General features: G+C 40.6%; 1 protein-coding gene across 1 annotated transcript in view; it reads right to left on the bottom strand.

Annotated features, from left to right (window-relative positions):
* Nucleotides 1–21045, bottom strand: part of LOC129188936 (uncharacterized) — a 28431-nt gene extending 7386 nt beyond the window's left edge. The window contains exons 1-26 of the mRNA XM_054790083.1: nt 20847–21045; nt 20498–20758; nt 19009–19269; nt 17679–17939; nt 16628–16891; nt 15907–16167; nt 15581–15841; nt 14375–14635; nt 13592–13861; nt 12288–12548; nt 11944–12204; nt 11068–11328; nt 10528–10785; nt 10114–10374; nt 8868–9128; nt 8233–8493; nt 6820–7080; nt 6394–6651; nt 6049–6309; nt 5906–5955; nt 5578–5788; nt 3781–4041; nt 2865–3125; nt 2497–2757; nt 1980–2240; nt 1249–1509 (exon numbers count right to left, since the gene is read on the bottom strand). Coding sequence (XP_054646058.1) covers nt 1249–1509; nt 1980–2240; nt 2497–2757; nt 2865–3125; nt 3781–4041; nt 5578–5788; nt 5906–5955; nt 6049–6309; nt 6394–6651; nt 6820–7080; nt 8233–8493; nt 8868–9128; nt 10114–10374; nt 10528–10785; nt 11068–11328; nt 11944–12204; nt 12288–12548; nt 13592–13861; nt 14375–14635; nt 15581–15841; nt 15907–16167; nt 16628–16891; nt 17679–17939; nt 19009–19269; nt 20498–20758; nt 20847–21045 — 6469 coding nt within the window. The remainder of the gene's footprint in view (nt 1–1248; nt 1510–1979; nt 2241–2496; nt 2758–2864; nt 3126–3780; nt 4042–5577; nt 5789–5905; nt 5956–6048; nt 6310–6393; nt 6652–6819; nt 7081–8232; nt 8494–8867; nt 9129–10113; nt 10375–10527; nt 10786–11067; nt 11329–11943; nt 12205–12287; nt 12549–13591; nt 13862–14374; nt 14636–15580; nt 15842–15906; nt 16168–16627; nt 16892–17678; nt 17940–19008; nt 19270–20497; nt 20759–20846) is intronic.
* Nucleotides 21046–21508: the final 463 nt, after the last annotated feature.

Below are 21508 nucleotides of genomic sequence, written 5' to 3'. Positions count from 1 at the left end.
AAATCAGGACTTATCACTTATAATTACGTAGTACTTCTGCACATTTCATGAAGAGTGTGGCATTCAACAGTATTTTCATATCTGGAAGTACAGTGGTACGGTCATCACGTTTATCGCAGTTAATTGGTTCCAGACTCAACCGTGATAAATGAATTTCCACGAAGTAGGATCCAATATTAATATACGGAATATTTCCATATTTCGAGCCAAGGCAACTTCTAAATAGTTTTAAAAGCTTTACCATTATTAGAGCCCTTTAGGCATGAAACCTCAAGAATCACCTCTACACTTGTATTACCCAATATAGCAGACATAATAATAGAAAATAAGCCATCTTAGACATAAATAAGATAAGACAGACCCACACGTTACCTTAGACAGCGGACTTCCTGGTGGATATTGTCTCATGAATGTAACGTTACTGACACCCAGAGACCAGTGTAGAATACTAATGCCACTGAGTGTAAATACACTTTTTTTTTTTTTACTAACATTAGACCATATTCAACCACGAGAAAGCGATGTTCGAACCACGATGTAGCAAAGGGTGACTGTACCTTGGTTTTTGTACGCTGTTCCTGGTTGACACGGGTTGCAGGGGAATGGTTTAAGGGAGACACATTACAGAAAGTGAGCCGGACCAGTGTGTGTAATAATGATTGTACTCGCTGCTGAAGTTTACGATAAAGTTCAAGTGAGCAAGTACAAAGCTCTAACCATCCATCTTTCAAGTTACTTTGTAACAGACTAGTGAAATAGCATCCATGTGGCTCTTCCATCCCCTTCTCTCCTCCCTCCACTCACCGCCATTCATATATGACATTGTTTACTTATTATTCTTGCTAAAATGTGGTTTGTGATTTTTTGCATATAAACCATGCAAACTTTTATGATCCTTACTCTTAAAAGCAACGGAATCGAGAATTGAAACAAGGAATCGCAATTGAAACCGGAAGCGTTCAAATTCAAACAAAGCCCAAACCTGGTTATCGTGAATGTACCTGTTGGAGGTTTTCTAAAGGGGCTTTATATTCGAAATAGGTGGGTCCCATGAGGTGCATTGTTAGCTCCCTCCTGCTAAATGTTTTTCTCTCTTTAGAACGCACAGAAAAGAGAAAGATGTGTTCATACGTTAACGTAAGGATTATGGATGATGGGTAAAATAAAAAAAAGTGCAGTTTTCCTTTAAATTTGGACTAGAGCTATAAGAACAAAACAAAAAAGTACAGTATGTTATACAAATAATACCTGTGTTGAGTTCCACAACAGAGCTTCCAGCACTGGTACATTTTTCATCTGTGGCACTAACAGTGATGGAGTAGTTGAAACCACACATCAAATCATCAAACAGGCATGCTGTCACGCTGCTGTTACACACTGATGCGTAGGCACTGCTGCCGTGGGCCACTGAAGTGTAAGATAGCGCTCCTTTGCTGGGCTCCCAGGACAGTGCCACGGCACCGGACTCACAAACCACCCGAGCCTCCACATGTTGAGGAACACATGGCGCTAATACAGCCAAACACACACACAAATGCAAACATGTTATTCCACGTGTAATGTAACAGAACACAAGACTACTTGGAAACCTGCTATTAGAAAAATAATATTATAATATAGAATCGTATTATGAGTTGTGCCAGGTGTAATGATCACCTATTCATAACCTCAGAAGTCATACAGGCCGTGTAGTATTAGTAGTAGTAGTATATATTACCGTATACTAAAAGCAGTACTGTTTAAGGCTTATACAATGTTCTGATAAGAATGAACTTCTTCCACCTAACACAGCATGATCTTGTTGGTACAGTGCTGAATCAAATGTGTGATTTGCCCCCACCACTTTACAAAGAGATACTTCTGCATCAGAATCTATCCAGCACATTTATGCAGAATTAATTTCTAACATTCTTTACTGGCACCAAGGACTAATGTGGAGCATAGCGTCGTCATATTGTCTACATGTATCGTTAGCTTACCTGCTCTTAGCTGTGTGATGTTACTCTGGGACACATTACACACACTGTTAATGGCGGTCACACTGATATTGTAAGTCAGGCCACACATGAGATCCGAGAGGACACATGACTGTGTTCCTGTCTCACAGAGGGATTCATATTCCCCCATGCCAACAGCTTGGACCTCGTAGGTATCAGCCCCCATGCTGGCCTGCCATTCCACCTGAGCTGTGTTTGTAGGACAGTCCAAAAGAGTGACCACACCATCAGGGGGACAAGGAGCTGAGCGGAGAAAAGTTAAGAAGTTAACGGAAAATTGTTATTGGACATATGTTTATGGTGTCAGGCAAATTAAAAAAACAAACAATCAAGCTGTCTCTAGTAAACCTGCGGAAGGGATGAGAGAGAATGCTGGTCTGACAAAATTAGATTTTAGTGCCGCTCCTAATATTTATTTACTATTTAATTGTACTTTTCAGTTAATGCATTTTTTTAAAATAAATGCATTAGATTACACTGAATTAAGGCCAATGATTACCTGATTCAACCAGCAAACTGTTGCTAGTGGGGCTGCTGCATTCCTCATCAGATGCAATAGTGACAACAGTGTATGTCTGGCCACATTGTAGGTTCAGTAGCTCACAGTTGGTGTAACTGGAGTTGCAGATAGAAACATGGCCACTGGAAGACTGAGCTGTGGCTGAGTAGTTCAAGGCACCCTCAGCAAACGCCCAGTCCAGTAAGGCAGAGTTGGTGAAGCAGTCAAAAACCACTGAGTCAATGTTGGGTGTGCAGGGAACTAAGAAGTGAATAAAAAACAAAACGTCAGGAAAATATATATCTGTTTGTCAGTTTTGCACAATACAGTTGCGTATGAAATAGAAAAATCAGTGTTTCTGGTTTTACCGGATTTTAACTGTGCAGGGGAGCTGGGCAAACTGGTGCAGAGATCATCCTGGGCCACCACTTGGACAAAGTAGGACTGGCCGCAGGTCAAGTTGGTCAAGGTACAAGTTGGTTCAACGCTCTCACAGATGGATTGAGTCCCCAGTGTGCTCTGAGCAATCACTGTGTAGGACAGTGCCCCCTTGCTGGCATTCCAGGTAACAACAGCCTCATTGCTTGTACAGTCAAGTGCGACATCTACATCACGAGGTACACACGGTCCTAATGAGGAAGCAGGGCAGTTGTCAATTTTAGAATGTCACATGCAATTTAATAATATCACAGAAAAAACACAGTTATTTACTTCTTTTCTTTCAAGGTATTTAAAGCACTTTTCAATGTTGCCAGTTCCACACAATGTCGGGGGTTTATTCTGTCATTCCAGTGGTATCAGGACAATAAGAGAATTCAGAATCTTATTGAAGAACGAAGAGAGAACTGGGGATCAAAACTCAGAACCAAGCCACGTTTTATTATATTCACAGTAGTGTCCCATTTATCAGATTCTTTACAACATAGTAAAATAATGTACTGTAATAATGTACTGTACATGTAATCCAATGTGAGAAATTATGTATTAAATGACCTTATTGAATGAACGGTTTTGATGCCCAGTTGTGGCTTGCAGGAAAGCTGGAGTTCCACCTGTGCAATTGTGATGGAGCATTGACTGTGAATGTGCCACCTTTGTTGCATGAAAGTACAGTAGCCACTGTATGTGAATCACTACACCAACAATGGGTCTGCTTCACCGATGACCTTTTGGCATTAAAACAAATTTATATAATACCAGTCCTATTTAGTAACGAACCTCTTTGAGAAAAGTTTGAGGTCAACTAGTTGACATCTCAAATGTTACATAAAATGAAAAACTCACCTGATTGCAGTGTGCTCTCCTCACTGGGCTCTGAGTTGCAATTCTCATTGGAGGCGACGACAGTGACTGTGAAATTCTGTCCACATGGGATGTATGGCATGCCACACTGCAAACTTTCAGACCAGCAGCTTTGTGACTGACCATCCTGCTGGGTTATGGTGGCAATGTAGAACTCAGCACCAGAAGAGCCAGTCCACGATATCATACCAATCTCTGACTCGCAGTTCAAGGTACTGAGGACAGTGGTAGGTGGACAAGGCTCTGTGGGAAGAACAGATTGACAGTAAATGTTGGACATTCTTTGAAATATCAGTAATAATTTACAGTATATAGGGCTACAAAGTATCTTGGTTGGACATCTCTGTGTGGAGTTTACATGTTCTCCCAGTGCTTGCATGAGTTTTCTCCAGGTACTCCAGCTTCCTCCCACATCCCAAAAACATGCATGTTAGGTTAATTGCCAACTCTAAATTTGCAGTAGGTATGAATGTGAGAGTGAATGGTTGCTTGTCTACATGTGCCCTGCGATTGGCTGGCGACCAGTCTAGGGATTACCCCGCCTCTCTCCCGAAGTCAGCTCGGACAGGTTTCAGAATACCCACGACCCTAGTGAGGATAAGCGGCATAGAGGATGGATGGATGGATAAACTATTTCCAACAACATGATTAATTATTGATTAATAACTTATACAGGGGGATTTCAAGTACTATATATACCAGGGGTGTCACGAGAGAACCAACTCACTAGATGAGACGACAGATGAAACTGAGTCCACGAGAACGAGACGAAATGAGATTTTAACATTAATTTTAAGTACAATTAAAAAATATCACTGGACAAAGAAACTTTTTTTATTTAACCGAGTCACAAAACAATGCAGATGAGTTTTGAAATTACAGTAATATTGTGTACGTTTTCCGAGACCAAACAAACCACTGATATGATAAATAATGATAATAATAAATAATAATATAAGATAATATTGCAATATTTCCTTTAATAGGTCATCTTTCACTCTGTAAAGTTGCAGAATTGCCGTTTGTGACATGTATTTTCTCACAGGCAATTCGTACTAACGTTTGCAGCATTTCTTGAAATGCTGGCCTTTCCACTGTATTAAAGAGCAGCATTTCTTTGGCGATGTATTAAACCACACTCTCTGTGAAAGCACACCATTTTGCACTGTTTGCATTTGTATTTACTTTGCCGATCAAACGTCTTAGTGAGTGTTAACTGTAGTTTTTTTCCCAGATGAGAAAACTGGGTCGTGTTTATGTGTTTCGGTGGGCAAGTTCATTTTGTTTATGTTGCCACCACTTTCAAACAAATTCAGCATACTGGCTCCTTTGTCCTCCTAATTTCTACTACATGCATTGCTCCTCACGAGGCTCCACTCTTTTGCTGTGTGAATGCTAGCATCCCCGATCTGGATGTCGCTTCAGTTGCCATTGTTCACTACTACTACAAAAGGGGCTAAACAGCTAGTCAATGAGAGTTGTGGTTGCTCACACTCAGGAAAAAAACTGCCCCCTTGTGTTTTGGTAGAGAATTGCAAGTCGTAAGCTCAGCCCTCAGCCTAATCTCATTAAAATTTAAGTTTTTTTCCAAAAATGTAACACAATTACTTTCACCTGGTAACCAATTACATTTATGAAGGAGTAGAGTAATTGCATTACTAGTCTAATTACTTTTTTGGGAAGGTAACTAGCAACCATAGCTTTTTCAAAGTAATTTGGCCAACACTGTTTCAATTAATACCGATTTGATATTCAACAGTTCTTAGAATGGGACTGTACCAGACTTAAGTACTGATGGCTCGCTGGGGCGGCTGGTGCACATTGAGTCGACTGCCTGCACGGTCAGGAAGTAAACCTGACCACACAGGAACTCATGGAAGAAGGTCCAGGTGTCGTTGGTGCTAAGCTGCACAGCATGGCTGCTGTTTGCCCCGGCTGACACAATGTAGTAATCTGCAGTTTCAACTGGATTCCATGTCAGTGATGCCACCTGGGAAACAAAATAAATAAAAAAAAAAATCATATTTTAAGAATAACTGGATATTGTAAATTTATTTAATAAATTAATTTATTAAACCTTGATATATTAAAGGTATAGAATAACAACCTTTGTGGTGCAGTTGACTGTGGATGTCAAGTTTTGGGGTATGCAGCTTGCTGCAGAAGCAAACAAATTAATTTTACATGGGTGACAATTACACACATTATGTCCAGTATACTGCATGTAAATACCATACTTCAAATGCATACCCATTTGTATTGTAGTGCTGTTGCTTGGCATGCTACTGCACATGTCGTCATCTGCTATGATATGAACAGTGTACCGCTCTCCACAGTGCAGGTCGTCCCAAGTGCAGCTTGTGTTGACTGTCGTACACATGTGGGTATGGCCATCCTCTCCCACTGCAATTGCCAAATAGTACTCTGCACCGTCTGTGTCAGCCCAGCTAACTGAGCCTATTTTGTCTTCACAGTGTGTGTGACTCTGCACATGTTGGGGCACACAAGGGCCTGGAAAGAGAGTGAATTAAACCAATATAAAAGGTCAATAATGAACCCCCAGGAATTACATTTCCTAAGAAACAAGACCCATACCTGTCTTGAATATAGCAGGCTGACTCACAGCACTATCACATTGATCATCCTGTGCTTTTACAATGAAGGTGAACAGCTGGCCACAAGGCAGCTCTGTCTCGATCATTGCCTCATCAGTCTGGAAAGATGTGACATATCCCAGGTGTCCTGTTGCTGTCACCACATAGCCTGTGGCACCTTTACCACCCGACCAATACACCGCAACTGTGTCATTGTCACACGACCCATCAGCTCTGAGTTCTGTTGGCTGGCATGGCTCTGGAATATGAATTGGTTGTAGGTCACATTATTAGCCATAGCATCCTGTTATGATTGATATGACTACTTATGATAATAGATTTGTTCTGTAATATATGTTTTAAGACAAGATAAGTGCTGAATTCCATCTGGTTAGGTTAATTAACAATTAACACATCCCTTGATTACCTGTCTGAATGTAAGCAACGCTGCTGTTTTCACTGTAGCACATGTCACTGAATGCAGTTACGTAGAATCTGTATGTTTCTCCACAGTCCAAGTCAGAGAACTTGCAGCTGGAATTGGTGGAGTTGCACTGGTGAGACATTCCCATGCTGGAGGTGGCGACTGCCATGTAAAGCCCCACTTCCTTGCTTTTCTCCCAGTACACATTGGCTGTGCTTGTCCCACATTGCAGGTCCACACCAACATATAAGGGCTCACAAGGTCCTGTGGAAGTACTGTCTCTTAGTTGTTTTTTCACATCAAAAATTGGATCATGAGGGATCTTGTAGTGTTTTTTTAATTATTAGCATCAGGAAAGATTAGGCCTGTCACGATAATCAAAAAATCAATTAACCGCACAATAAATAAAAACTAATTTGATAATATTGCCGGCCGCGGTATATTGACATTTGCATGCGTGTTTGTTTTCCTCCATTCTATCTACCAAACAGGCTGGATGACAAGAGGATTCACTCCGTGCATCTGTCCCAACACCTGGGTGCGTTGGTTCAATAGTGGAATAAGCGGAGTGAGTGAACCCTCCTGTCAGTCATCAGTCTCTTTGTTCAAGTGAGTAGAGACGCGCTAAGCGCTAGCGACAGCACTGTGTCGTGTGCTACACGATCGAATACTTTCTTCGTGCCTGTTGTGTATAAAACACGACCTGATGTCAATTTCAGCCCATTTGTGCATCGTCATTTTGGGACATGAAAACGTTTGTGACAAAGAAAATGAAATAAATCATACAAAATGCCTCATTGTGCACCAAATGCTTTTTGCTGCATCAAAAACATGTACTCTGACCAAACTCCGACAAAATGTTCCATTAAATGTAAGCAGCGTATTCCACACACGGTGCTAGAAGTGACACACAATGTGAACTTCATAGTATTTCCAGATTATTTCTCCGTTGTTTTTTTGTCAATATTTAGACAATAACAAAAGTGAAAATCAAAAATATTATGAATGATTTTTATTAAAGTGCAATTTTATTATTAAAACATTAAAACATTTTATTTTCATACTTTTTTTTATTTTTTTGCTTGTTTAATTTATTTTATTTAAAAACTCTTGACATTCCAATTACAAAGTTAAATACTCATGAGAAATTTAAGTTTATTGTTTTTGATACGGTGTATACGTTTATATTTTCATCATCATATCAATGAAAAAAATTGTCTCAAAATAATATTGACAATATTACATACATATATTATCATTAAATTAATGAAAAATGGTCTAAAAAAATGTTGACCATAATATTGTTTATCGGCAATAATTTGTAGGACAATTATCATTCAACAAAATTTGTTATCGCGACAGGCCTCGGAAAGATAAAACAAACTGGTGAATGTGGGAGAAGGTTGCTGGACTCACGTGTGGTGAAGGTGACCTCACTGACTGTTTCAGCTTGGCAGTGGTCACTGATGGACGTGATGCTGATATTATACTTCTGACCACACAGCAGGTCTGTCAAATCACACTGTTGCTCATGACTCTCACACACAGCCTGGTGGCCATCAGATGAAACTGCAGTCACCATGTAGGAATCGGCTCCATCGGCAAAGCTCCAGTTCACCTCTACTGTGTTGTTGTGGCACACCAAGGAAGTTGCCACATTTGTAACCGCACAGGGGGCTTGATATAGCAAAATAAGCAAACATGATCAGTATTTGTCTTTATGAGTGCAGATACACATGTCTCAAAAAATAAAGTATCCCCCTGCCTACAGATGTGCGCGTCACTTTGACTAAAGAAGATTGTACAATATGTCATATACGGTACTGTAATTTTTAAGCAACCAAGTTTGACATTGTAAAACGCAATGTATGCTCTTGGAACTTTACATTACAAATTTCTTGTTCAGTTGACTGTGGGGAAAAAGTGATATAATCAAGGCAAACAATCTCAGTCACAAAACAAAAGATATGTAACTCTTTGCCTTGTGAGATTGTCCAAAATAACAATAAACAGGAGTGCAATTGTAAAAAACCCATCCTCAGCCTACATACCTGAGTCCAGATGCATAGTAGTAGACTGAGTGCTGTTGAGTGTTTCTCCAATAGCAGTGACGGTGGTGTAGTAGACATTTCCACAGTGGAGGCCTTCGATGCTACAGAAAGTGTATTCGGTGTAGCATGACAGAGAGTGGCCGTCGCGTCCGGCGAGGTGGGCTTCGTATGCTACAGCTCCAAAACTAGCCTCCCATGACAAACTTCCCATGTTGCTTGAGCAGTTCACGCTTGCTTGAACGTTGGTGGGCGGACATGGCTCTAAAGGTAACAATAATGATTACATGCATTTGCCATTTTATGTAAAGAACAGAATCCATGCACACAAATTGATGGAGTTGAGAGCTGAGGGGTTGAGATGAGAAGGCAATCGTTGTAGTTTATTTCAAAGGTGTGTGATTGAGGTCAAGGCTCTCAGATCTCATTCATAATCGTCCAGTCGTACCATGCCTTACCTTGGGTGCGATTCTCCGGCCCTCTCCGGCCTGTGCTGAATAGTCGAGCCATGGGCCGTTTATTTGTCCCATCACATCTACACTGCTGTATTACTGAAATATCTGACTTTTTTATTTTCAATCTTATTTAAAGTCCTTGTGATTGAGTGTTGGCGGTCGGGACAAAGTCTCTGCGTCTCAATGTATAGTTTTTCTGGGTCGTCCCATATGATGAATGTCATTTTGTTGCCTTTTATGTTGCTACCACTTTTGAATAAATTTGGCATACTGGCTTGTTCGTGTTGCTCAGTATAAATGTTCCCACACGGGGACTGTGGCATTTGGCTTTGCAAGCATTGTTTTCCCTTGTAACTGTTGCCTTGCGTTGCTCCTCACAAAGCTCCACTCTTTTGCTGTGTGTGTGTGTGTGTATGCTTCCAGGTAGGAGCAATCACATTGCAGTCATTCTGTGTCAGGGCTATGTTGCACGTAATCATGCGATGCATTGTCTGACCTATTCCAAGAGTGCCAAACCTGAGCATCAATCAGACTCCTCACACTAAACAAACATGCTACATTTTTGCTGGGAAGTGAGACCAAGTATGGTACAATTGACCTAGGGTGAGTATGCCCTTAGTAAATTTCTTCACCACTTATCCAAATATCCTTATGGATCTTGCTTAGAGCACTCAGGCACAGACATGGTGGAACAGAGCCCAAACTGTCTTCCAAAGTATGGAATTAACTCGGGGGAACATCGCATGCCATCGGATAAGCGAAAGATGGATGGATGGATACATTTGTTTCCTTACCTGTCTTAATCTGAACCTCTTCAGTTGAGGTGGACACACCTTGGCATGCAACATTGTTTGCCGTGACACTAATGTTGTATATCTGTCCACACTCCACGTTGTACAGGACGCAGTAGGTGTTGTTGGTATTACACGAGACCATCAGACCCTGTTCTGTCACGCCTTCCACTGCGTAGTTGTCTGCACCCACGGTAGAGCTCCACAATACCTGGCCAATAGATAGGCTGTAATAGACGCTGATGTAGCTGGGGATGCATGGCTCTGGGGGAAGGACAAGAAGTGTAGGGGAGTTATTAAATAAATGAAAGCATCCACTAATAGTACTAATAAAAGCTTATATGTAAAATTCCAAGTTTGTGGTAATATTCTTTATGACTGTACTTAAACTAAGGGACAATAAACCATGAAGCTCACCAGTAAGCAGCATTCCAGTCATGTAAGCGACGGTGCTGCAGGTACTTCCCACAGCTATGACAGCGATGGAGTAGCTTTGTCCACAAAGCAGCCTTTCTAGATCACAGTTGGTAGTGTTGGTTTCACAGGTCGTAAGGTCACCAGGGTTGGTGGCCTTGACCGTGTAAGACACAGCACCATCACTTGGATACCAGCCCACTGTAGCAGTTTGTGTGTAGCAGTCCAGCTCTGCCGTAATATGAGTTGGTGGACAGGGGACTGAAAGGAACACAGCCATGAAAGTGAAACTACAGTATAGCCATCTGTCATCTACTAAGCAATTAAAATATACTGTTTCTACTAAGTGTTTGAGGGTTTAACACAATGATCATGCGCACACAAGACTAATATGACCTTATTGTGTGATACATAATACATACAACTGTACACAGATTATTTATGGTCTGATAATAGTTTATAATAATATGTTACTGCATAATATAAAAAGTGTGACAGTGCTATTCTGTGCAAGTCAAGGTTTTGTCTCTTGTTGTGTATTACCTGGGACAGTGTCGATTAATTTAGTGGGCGGGCTGCTGCAGTAACCATCAGACGAGACCACAGACACATGGTATATCAGGCCGCAACCTATTCCCATTATGCCACAGGACCCATTTGTGCCCTGGCATGTTGTGGTCTGCCCATTGCTGTCCAACACAGTGGCGATGTAAGAGTCGGCCCCTGAGCTCTCGGACCAGTGCACGTTCAGAGAATTTGTGTCACAGTCCACCGTGGAGGAGATATTTTCAGGGGTGCATGGCACTAGAGAGAACAAGCACAATGGGTGTGTGGTTTTGGGCTTAATTTCTATCAGTGTTTCAATTTAAATGCATCATTAAATTAACGCATATCAATATAGCATGTCTCATTCGCACGCACATGACAAGCAACAGGGTATTTGGTATCTTGAAATGACAGGGGGCGAACCAGGATCAAAACATTTGACCACTTGTGCCTGCCCAATTGGATTTAAATGTATCAATAATGTCATTGAAATTATCATCAAACATGGTGTAAAATATATGAATATTAACATCAGTTTCAGTGTTAGGTTAAAAGAAGACTACAATATAGCATTTTTTTTTTTTTTTACTTATTTAAACACTTGTATGACTGTTACAATGTTATTTTAAATGCCTCTACAGTTATAAGGATTTTACAATGGAGACAGTTTTACCCTAAAACTAATTTATTGTAATTCCATTATTTGCAAAGTCAAAGAAATTAGAAGCTAACCACTGTAAACAAATTGCAATATGATTTTTGTGATATTTTTTAAGTTTAGCAGATGGTTGATCATTGGTATATGTATGCATGTGATAAATTGTATATTTACTCAGGAGTTCACAAACACATACAGAAAGAAGCAATGCACACCAGTCTTGATTGTTACACTCTCGCTTGGTTCGCTCTGACAGTCGCTGTTCTCTGCCGTCACAGACGCTGCGTAAAGCTGCCCACAGCTCAGGCCAGTCAGGTCACATTTTGTTTCATGGGTGCTGCACTCGTCCATCTCTCCAGTCATACTTGTGGCCCTCACACGGTACATCTGACCTCCATTGGTGTGGTTCCATGACATGGATGCCATGTTGTCAATGCAACTCAGGCTTGATTGGAGATTTTGGGGAACACATGGCACTAATAGATGACGATAAAGAAATTATTCAATTTGTTTCAATTACATACAAGCATTCAGTATCACTTGTACGTATGTCCTGTACCTGTCCTGACTACGTCTCCTTGACTCTGAGAACTGTTACAGGTTTGTCCCTCGGCCATGACAAGCAGGACATACATCTCTCCACATGGCAGGCCAGTGATGTCACAGCTTGTGTCCGACGTGGTGCAACAGGCTGTGTGTTTGTTCATCTGCTCCAGTGTGGCCGTGTATGATACAGCACCGGGAACGGTTGCCCAGGAGATGCTGATAGTGCCGTTGTCACAACTGACTGACTTTTCTAGAACTACAGGAGGACAAGGAGCTGGAGGGAAGAGAATAAACAGCCATGATCATTCTGCATAACTGAGATATGCAGATAGTGTACATAAAACTTGCTAATGGGATGATGACAGATGATCACTACATTGCCATAACTACTTTCACACAGTCCGACCTCCAAATTTTGTATGGTGTGTTGTAGCATTGTGCAACATTTGACCTCATACCCACTCTGACTGCACTTTGACCTCAGTGTCGCCCCCTACTGGTGGAACTGTATAACTGTCATGACTACCTTCCACATGATCCAATCCGCTCCAAATGTTTTATGGCCAGGTGGGGCATAGAACAGTACATGACTGCATGGCCATTTGACGGTGTTGCCTCCTACTGATGAAAAACTACGTAGTCACTGTGAGTCCTGCGTCCTGTGCGGCCTTGCATAAACCCTGATTTGGGGAGGATGCGAGGGCCCATTCAATGCTTGCTGGAAGCTTTACTGCATGTTTTCTAGTTACTTTATTGTCATTGCATGTTGCGTCATGTCATTATCCTTATTCTTGTTTTTAAGCCAATAGGCTCCAGCATAGCCCCGCGACCCTAATTAGGATAAGCAGCAGAGAAAATGGATGGATGGATGTATTTAAGCCATTGCCTGTTTTCTGCATTTTGGTCCACCTGCCTCTACATTCTTTCACCATGCCACAGAGTTGTTTTTGTCTCATTTTAATTACAGTATTTAAAAGGTAAAGGTATTTTTTGCCATAGTTACAGTGTATAGAGACATTTATTCTATGCATTTGAGAAGTTGTTGGCAGCAGCCATGTATAGGGACCAAATCCGCCCAAACAGGAAAAAATTTCCAAAGGTGTTCTAAAATGGAAATGAACCAGGAATCATGCTGCTGTGCGGCATCAGTGCTAACCAGTCAATAAAACATTTCTGATGCAGCGATGTAAAACTTTTAAAATCACTGTAAATTATAACTATTTTCCAATATAAAACTGACAGAAAAGGTTATGTGGCTTTCCCAAGCCAGATAAATGTATACATGTGTGGTATTAGTTCAAAAAGTGCTTTATATACCTGTGTGAGTTGTGACAACGTTGCTGGGTTGACTGGTGCACTGCTGGCCACGGGCTTTCAGGCTGAATGTAAAGTTTTGGCTACACATCAGCAGAGGCAGAACGCAAGTGCTGTCAGAAGTGGAGTTGCACGGAAACATTTGGACGTCACCGAGGCTGTCTGTCACCAAGACAATGTAATCTTCTGCACCTGCAGCCTCATGGCCTATCACCCAGGCTGAGTTTGTAAGGCAGTCGATCTCCACATCAGAGAGGTGAGGTGTGCAAGGGACTACAGGAAGAAATAAGAAAGTTATACTCATTTACTTTTTACAAGTAACTATTCACAGTTACTTGAGATTATTTTGTACGGTTATCTTCTACATTTCTTCAGTAACCAAAGACTGAAGAAAATAAGAGGAGGTAGCCAGAGCAACTTCCACTCTTTTTTGAAACTTTTTGTCCACGATTTTTTGGCGCCCCCTTGGAGGCCACGGCACCCTTAGGTCTACCTATATTGCCTAATGAGCCAGCCGGCTCCGTGTTCCTTATTTAATTTTGTTAAGCATGTTCGAAATAAACAACAAACCATTACCATAACTGTCTCTCTGGTGGTGAATAATTAAGATTCAGGAGGAAGTAAGGGATCTGTTGACTAATTAATTGAATAAGACCCAAGACTTTTGTCCATATAGTATATGTGTTGAATAAAAATATCTATTATTCAAGCACTTCATTGAGGAAAAATCACCTTAAAAGTCTTCATTATCTGAGATATTCCTATTGATCTACCACAATTCCTTACCTGTTTGAATCCACATTGTTGGGCTGTCTGTACCCACGCATCCATCCCTTGATGGGGTGACTGTAATGTTGTACTCTTTCCCACAATCCAGTGTGTTCAGACCACAACCGCTGTTTGCAGCACTGCAGTTATGCTCACGACCTGAAGCGTCAACAGCGGACACTGCGTACATGACACCCGCGATGCTGTTGGTCCAGTTTACAAATACAATTCCGGTCTCACAGTCCACGGTGTGAAGGAAGGATGACAGAGCACATGGAGCTGACAAGGGAATTGTAGAGAAGTAGAAGAACAAGATCAGTTCACCAGTTCAAATGTCAATGTGTATTTATATCACTTGTAGACAGTAACACACTAGCAACAACATTAGGTACACACACTAGGTAATGAAATGCAATAGAGATGTATCAAAAAGTCAGGTCTTGTAATGCATGTCATTAGATGATGCAGATGTACTGAATTAAGTGTGTAGTGGTTGTAGTTACAACAGTGGTGATTTTACATTGGTGCACCAGTTCCGGCAGATAGTTCTGTGGGAAGAATAATGTCCTTTTGCTTACAAAACAGCGGTGCTTCTACCGACCCACCGTGTCTTCTCTAAGCTCGACGGGGCAGCTGAGCCCTCTGACCATGGTTGCCCAGGAACAGAGCACTTCAGAACCTTTTTTTTAATTTAAAAAAAATATTGTTTGCAAGGCATATGCAATTCTTTTGATTGGGATTTGTAATATGTTCCCTGTTAACTTTTTAAAATGTTCTAATTAAATTTTTTTTATTGCTGGTGATCCTATTTTCGGGCCGCTCGGTGGTCTAGTGGTTAGCATGTTGGCCAACACAGTAACAGCCTGGAGATCGGGAAGACCTGGGTTCGATTCTCCCCTGGGCATTTCTGTGTGGAGTTTGCATGTTCTCCCCGTGCGTGCGTGGGTTTTCTCCAGGTACTCCGGTTTCCTCCCACATCCACAAACATGCATGTTAGGTTAATTGGCAACTCTAAATTGTGCATAGGTATGAACGTGAGTGTGAATAGTTGTTTGTCTATACTGTATGTGCCCTGCGATTGGCTGGCGACCAGTCCAATAGTACATTTAGTAATATTACTGTATGTTTATACTCTAACCATTGTTTAAAAAACACCACAGATAAATTAAATATCTAAATTCTTGCTGGATTATCTGTTAATTATTCTGCCTGAACTGTACTTACCTGTGGTGACCTGCTCTGCTGGGCTGTGGGAACTATTGCAGGTACCATCTTGGGCCACGACTGTCACATTGTAGGTGAGCCCACACCGCATGCCCTGCACTATGCAGTCATGAGTGTCTGTCTTGCACATTCTGACGTCACCTTCGATGCTCACCACGGAAGCATGAAAGTATGGCGCATAACCTGTTGACTGCCAGGTAATGTTGAGGACACCTGATAGACAGTCTAGGTCGTTTTGGATATTCTGTGGTACACACGGGGCTGAAGGAGTACAGACTTAGTTAGGGGAAGTACATTGCTTGTCATTATTAATAGTGACATGGCACCTGTTTGAAACTCCTCAATGTTACTTTTGGCTCCAATACACTTTTCATCTGCACCAGCAACATAGACCTGGTACTGTTGTCCGCACAGCAGACCGGATATGGAACAAGAGGTGCTGCTGGTGTTGCACATCCATCGCTGGCCTTGTGCATTCTCTGCTACCGCCACGTAGGTCACTGAGCCTTGCGAGGCTTGCCAGGACACTGAGATGTCGTTTGATTCGCAGGAAGAGTCGACACGGAGGTGGGTCGGGGGGCAGGGAGCTGTAGGAGGGGAGATCAAAGAAGGCAAGTCAAAAACTCATTGCATCGTCATGTATTTACAGTTTGGGTTTGATTCTAAAAGTTTCAGTACGTTTTTGACACAATCTTTTGCATAATTTTCAAGGTTCCTGGTAACATATCCTCTAACATTGTCAAAAATATTCTAATCAACTATGAATTTAGTTTAGTTTATTTGAATTTAGACTTTGGTTTGCTATCTGTATTGAAAAAAACGATGAAAAATGAATGATGATGTATGATGAATGCCTTTATTGTGTAAATTCCAAATAAAAAAGCTATAAATAGTTAACCAATAGTTAGCTCAGTTTGCTTACAGACTTACAAACATACAGTATCTTGTAATTATTCTCACACTTTACCTGCAAATACATTTTTCTGTACAGCTCTTGTTAAATTTCACCTAATTTTCATATCAACTCAATGAAAAACATTTAGTTACCTGCAACTATGCGGTGCCAGTCCTGAGCAGGACTGGAGCAGTTCCATCCTTGTCCGCTAACACTTATTTTGTAGCTCTCCCCACAGTGCAGAGAGCTGATATTACAGGAGGTGCTATTGGTGGAACAAGTCTCCTCATGTGTAATGTCAAAGGCATCGGCGGAAGTGTTGTAGTAGCGAATGCCACTCCCGTGTGTCCAAGACACCGCAACTGTATTGGCGTCACAGTCCAGTATAGTCTCCAGACCAGAGTGAGGACAAGGACCTACACAGAGACAGAGGCAAGTGAGGGAAAGTGCTTTGAATTTAATTGTTTCTTAATGACACTATGATGTTAACCCATGGAACCCATGTCCCTAACACTTGAAATGTCCTAAAATGAGCCCTATATGATTTGAACTCATGTGACTATCCCAAGATATGACCTCCCCAAAATGGCAGTGTCAGTGCTATAAACTGGCTAAATCTTATTTTGTTATTTTAAATGCTGCAATCTAATGCTGTATTTAATAAGGTGTCAAATATTACAATTGATCTGTTCTTACTATAGCTCCTCAATGCGAAGAAAAACAAGCTACAAAAATATCAGTGTGACGTATGTGTCACATTGGGCTTTTTGCCTTAAATTGCTATGGAAAGCCTGGCATGAGGTGTGGTGTGGTATGGGTTCTTTTGTTTTGTTCAATTCAAAGTACATCGGTAGGAAACACAAAAAAAACTGTTAAGTTTTTAAGTTGTTTTCAAATCAGGAACGCAGTTTACCATGAACACGGTGTACCATATATAGTGGATCCCTGCCAATTCGCGATTGAGCATTAGATTATTTGAGAAAACTTTTCGTGCTTTTGTCCAACAAAACTAATGATTTTTTTTGCAGAAAAACCCATCTCATTCACCCTAAAGCAGTAATAAAGCATGTAATGTACAGCAAACACCGTACGACGTAACGATGTGACGTAGGTGTAAGATGGCGGCACCCCGTGTGGCTAAGGCAGCACCTAGCTTCGACAGTCAATTTTGTTACACTCTGGCCTTAATACTAATACCATTACCTGTGCTGGCATAGATGGACTCGCTAACCAAACTGACGCAGGTGTCATGGCGAGCCACAACAGTTATGGTATAATCTTGTCCACACGCCAGGTGAGGGAAATCACAAAAGGTGTCCGTGGCGTTGCATTCGTCGTTGTGACCATGATTGCCCCACGCGTAGACAGTATAAGATGCGGCGCCACGTGATTCATCCCACGTTACCATAGTGATGCCGGTATCGCAGTCCACATGTGCTGTCACGTGGGTGGGCATGCAGGGAGCTGGTGGTGGAGGGACATAGATAAATGCGAGGTCACTGCTAGTATGATACATGTTATTTTAATAACTGTTGGTTACTTGTAAATACATAAATATATACTATTTATGAAAGAAAAAACATGGTTTTGAATGTAATTATTATACTTTCCGATATTCAGTTTCAAGTTTACTTTTTTTAAGGTGTTTTTTTTAAGTAAAACCTTAAAAATGTTGTTTTAAGGTAAAGCTTATTGTCTTCTTATTGAATATATGTTATGTTTCTGTTGTTTGTTTCTTATATTAGGGTTTTTTTTTAGGTATGTTTGATTGTAATCTTACCTTAAAAAAACCTTAAAGGCTTTACCTAAAAAAAAACAACTTATTTGAGCTACAAATTAAAGGTTAAAAAAATATAAATATATATATGTATATATATATATATATATATATATATATATATATATATATGTATAAATATATATATATGTTGATTATATATGTTAATATGTTAATTATATAATAAATATGTGTTAATTAAAAAAAATACCAGTAGTAAAACAAGAAAATGTGTGCAGTTGTATGAATTCTGAATGTTGTATTGTTTTTTAAATATAAGACTTGTTAAATGCATATTATATGCATATTATTACTATATATTATATATTGTATAATATACAGTATATTATAATTTATATATATTATGTAATATATTGTATACAATTTTGACATAATTTTGTTTTTTTTGGACACAACAATAACATTTTGCTCTGTGCATTTGTGTGTATGTTACTTTTTTTTTCTAATAATGTTATTGTGCAAGTGGCTATAAACTTACTGGCCACATTAAGTCCACCAATAACAATAAAAACACAATAATTAATTTAACAGTGTTTAATATTGTGACTGTTGTTTGCAGTGGTCTAGAACTGTACTGAGAGAGTTCTAAATCACTGCTTCTACAATGATACTGTATCTAACATAATATAAGTCATATTGGCAAATTATTATTGTTATATATATTATAGTGCATTATCATATTTTTACTGTAAAAGCAAAAGTGAGTCGTCAATGTTTTGTTTTGATCATTTGTACCGGTTTCAAATCCTTGGGCAAACGCTGGTTCACTGCTGCACGAATTAGTGTGGCTGACCACATTGACTGTGTAGCTCTCCCCACAAAGCAGCTGGTCAAAAGTACAGTTGGAGCTGCTGGAGTTACAGGTGGTTGTCACTCCTCTGCTGTCCACGGCTGACACCACCTGTGTCTGATCTGGACCAGAGTTTCCCCAGGTCACCAACGCCACGTTGGTGCTGCACTGTAGATTCACCATCACACTGTTTGGTTCACATGGAGCTGAACATCAAGAGGAATAGGAAAAGACAGAGTGATTAATCACTGACACGGGATGGAGAATTTATTTAACTAAATATTACATTATTTTAACTAACAAATTAAATATTAGGTTGGATTTATGAGAATTACCGTAATTTAAGAGTATAAGCCACTACTTTTTTCTCATGAACCCTGCATCTTATATAGTGATGCGGCTGATTTGTAGTTACGTTCTACCTTGTAATCTCGCGACATCAGAACAGTTTTTTGCGCTTCATGCACACACCCACATCATGGAAAACACACAGAGAAATGCATATGATGCAGCTTTTAAGTTAAAGATGATCCATCCGTTTTAAAATTCTGGACTACTGTGTGATGAAGAGGACAGCACAAGCTCAAGGGCTAATTTGCCTCGAGATGAAAGTGACACTGAAAGCGACAACAAAAGAGAGAGACTAACGAAGTGTGACGAAGGAATTATGTGGCTGTTCAATTCCGACACTGAAGAAGACGACTTTAGTGGTTTTAGTTTGCAGGAGGAAGATGAAGAAAGCGATGATTGACTTTTCTGGTAGGCTACTGTTTAAGTAGCCGTATTAAACGCACTGTTTGGAAAAAAGCATTTATTTAATTCAAAGTTTTAAAAGCCTTTCTGTGTAACATCTTTCTGTGTACTAAATAACACATGTTACGAAATGGACACTTGCAGCATATAGACAGGTGTGGCCTATATACAGTATGCGCAAATCTTTTTTCCTCTTTAAATTTAGTGGGTGCATCTTATATTCAGCTGCGCTCAATAGTCCGGAAATTACGGTAAATGAGAATTCTTAATGGCCTCATTTAAGAAACTCTCTGGACTGTCAATCCCAGGGCACATTTAGACAAACAACCATTCACACTTACGGACAATTTAGTCTCCAATTAACCCAGTGCCTCTCAAATATTAGGGTGGGCGCCTCCGAGAACTGTCAGGGGGGCGTGACGGGCAGGGAGGATTTTCAACATTAGTGCAAACATGCGAACATGTATGAATTTTGTCGTAGTCAGCATGCAATTTGGCTCTTGAATACTCTTGTATGCTTCACTGCTTTCCATTTTGTTGCGTTTCAGTTTCAGTGTCTCAATAGTTTTGCAAACCGGGGGAAAGCAAAAACATTTCTGTCCCCCAACGGGGGCATGACAGAAAATTATTGCAAACCACTGAAATGAACCTAACATGCCATCAAATTAAATTAGATCTTACCTGACTGTATCATGTAGTCAGAATACAGCTGACCACAGCTGACTGAAGGTGTTGTGACAACAATACCATAGTTCAGGCCACATTTTAGGTTCTGGATGGTGCAGTGTGTATTTGTGGTGTTGCAGGTTGTGTTGGTATCATCCCTGCCAATGGCGATGGCTGTGTAAGAGGTTTCGCCGCCAACGCTTCCCCTCCACTGCACCGCAAACGAGTTGTTATTGCAGTAGAGCTCTGCCTCAACCCTGTCAGGTAAGCAAGGAGCTACGGACAGCAATATACAGAGAAGATAATAGTCATTAATCCTTTTATTTAGGTTTTACCAAAGCAGAACAATAAATCTAATTCATACCTGAGTCAAATGTTGCAGTAGCCCCTGTGAGACTGTCACATGATGAACTGGAAGCGATGACAGTTGCTGTGTACCGATATCCGCAGTTCAACTTTACTGAACAGGTTGTTGATTCAGAGGAGCATGTGACCACGTGACCATGGGCGCCAGTGACTGTAGCTGTGTAGTTCACAGCATGAGCGCTCGGGGCCCAGGTCATTATTCCCAAGTCGGTGCCACATTCAGCACTCACGGTCAGGTCAGTTGGAGGGCAGGGAGCTGACGGACGATACAACATTCATTCAAGTATTCATGTAAAACCTGAAAATACGTGTTTAACAGTGGTCATCCCGTCCAGCCCTGAGTGCTAACCAACTCACTCTGGGAGTGAAGTTTTACTTATTGCATAGTATCAGTATCAGTAGGTTGCACATATTTTGTGCACAAAAATGCTTGCCATAATTAAAAACTGTAAACTTAGCACTGGCAATACCACCACCAAATATTACTAGGTAGCTGTCAGGAAAATCCTTTTAGCTATTTTGGGTCATTTATCCTTTGAAATCTAAAAAAGTGCTAAAATCTTGTTTATACAACTAATGAAAATTTTTGTGCAGCTGTAGAGCACAATATAGCCCACTGAATCGTGTCACGCACAAAAATTAGCACCATTAGTTTGGAAG

Source organism: Dunckerocampus dactyliophorus, chromosome 10 (genome assembly GCF_027744805.1).
Source record: "Dunckerocampus dactyliophorus isolate RoL2022-P2 chromosome 10, RoL_Ddac_1.1, whole genome shotgun sequence".
NCBI classification, from domain to species: domain Eukaryota; kingdom Metazoa; phylum Chordata; class Actinopteri; order Syngnathiformes; family Syngnathidae; genus Dunckerocampus; species Dunckerocampus dactyliophorus.
The sequence above is the reverse complement of the archived record's forward strand: the minus strand, read 5'-3'. Positions and strand labels throughout refer to the sequence as shown.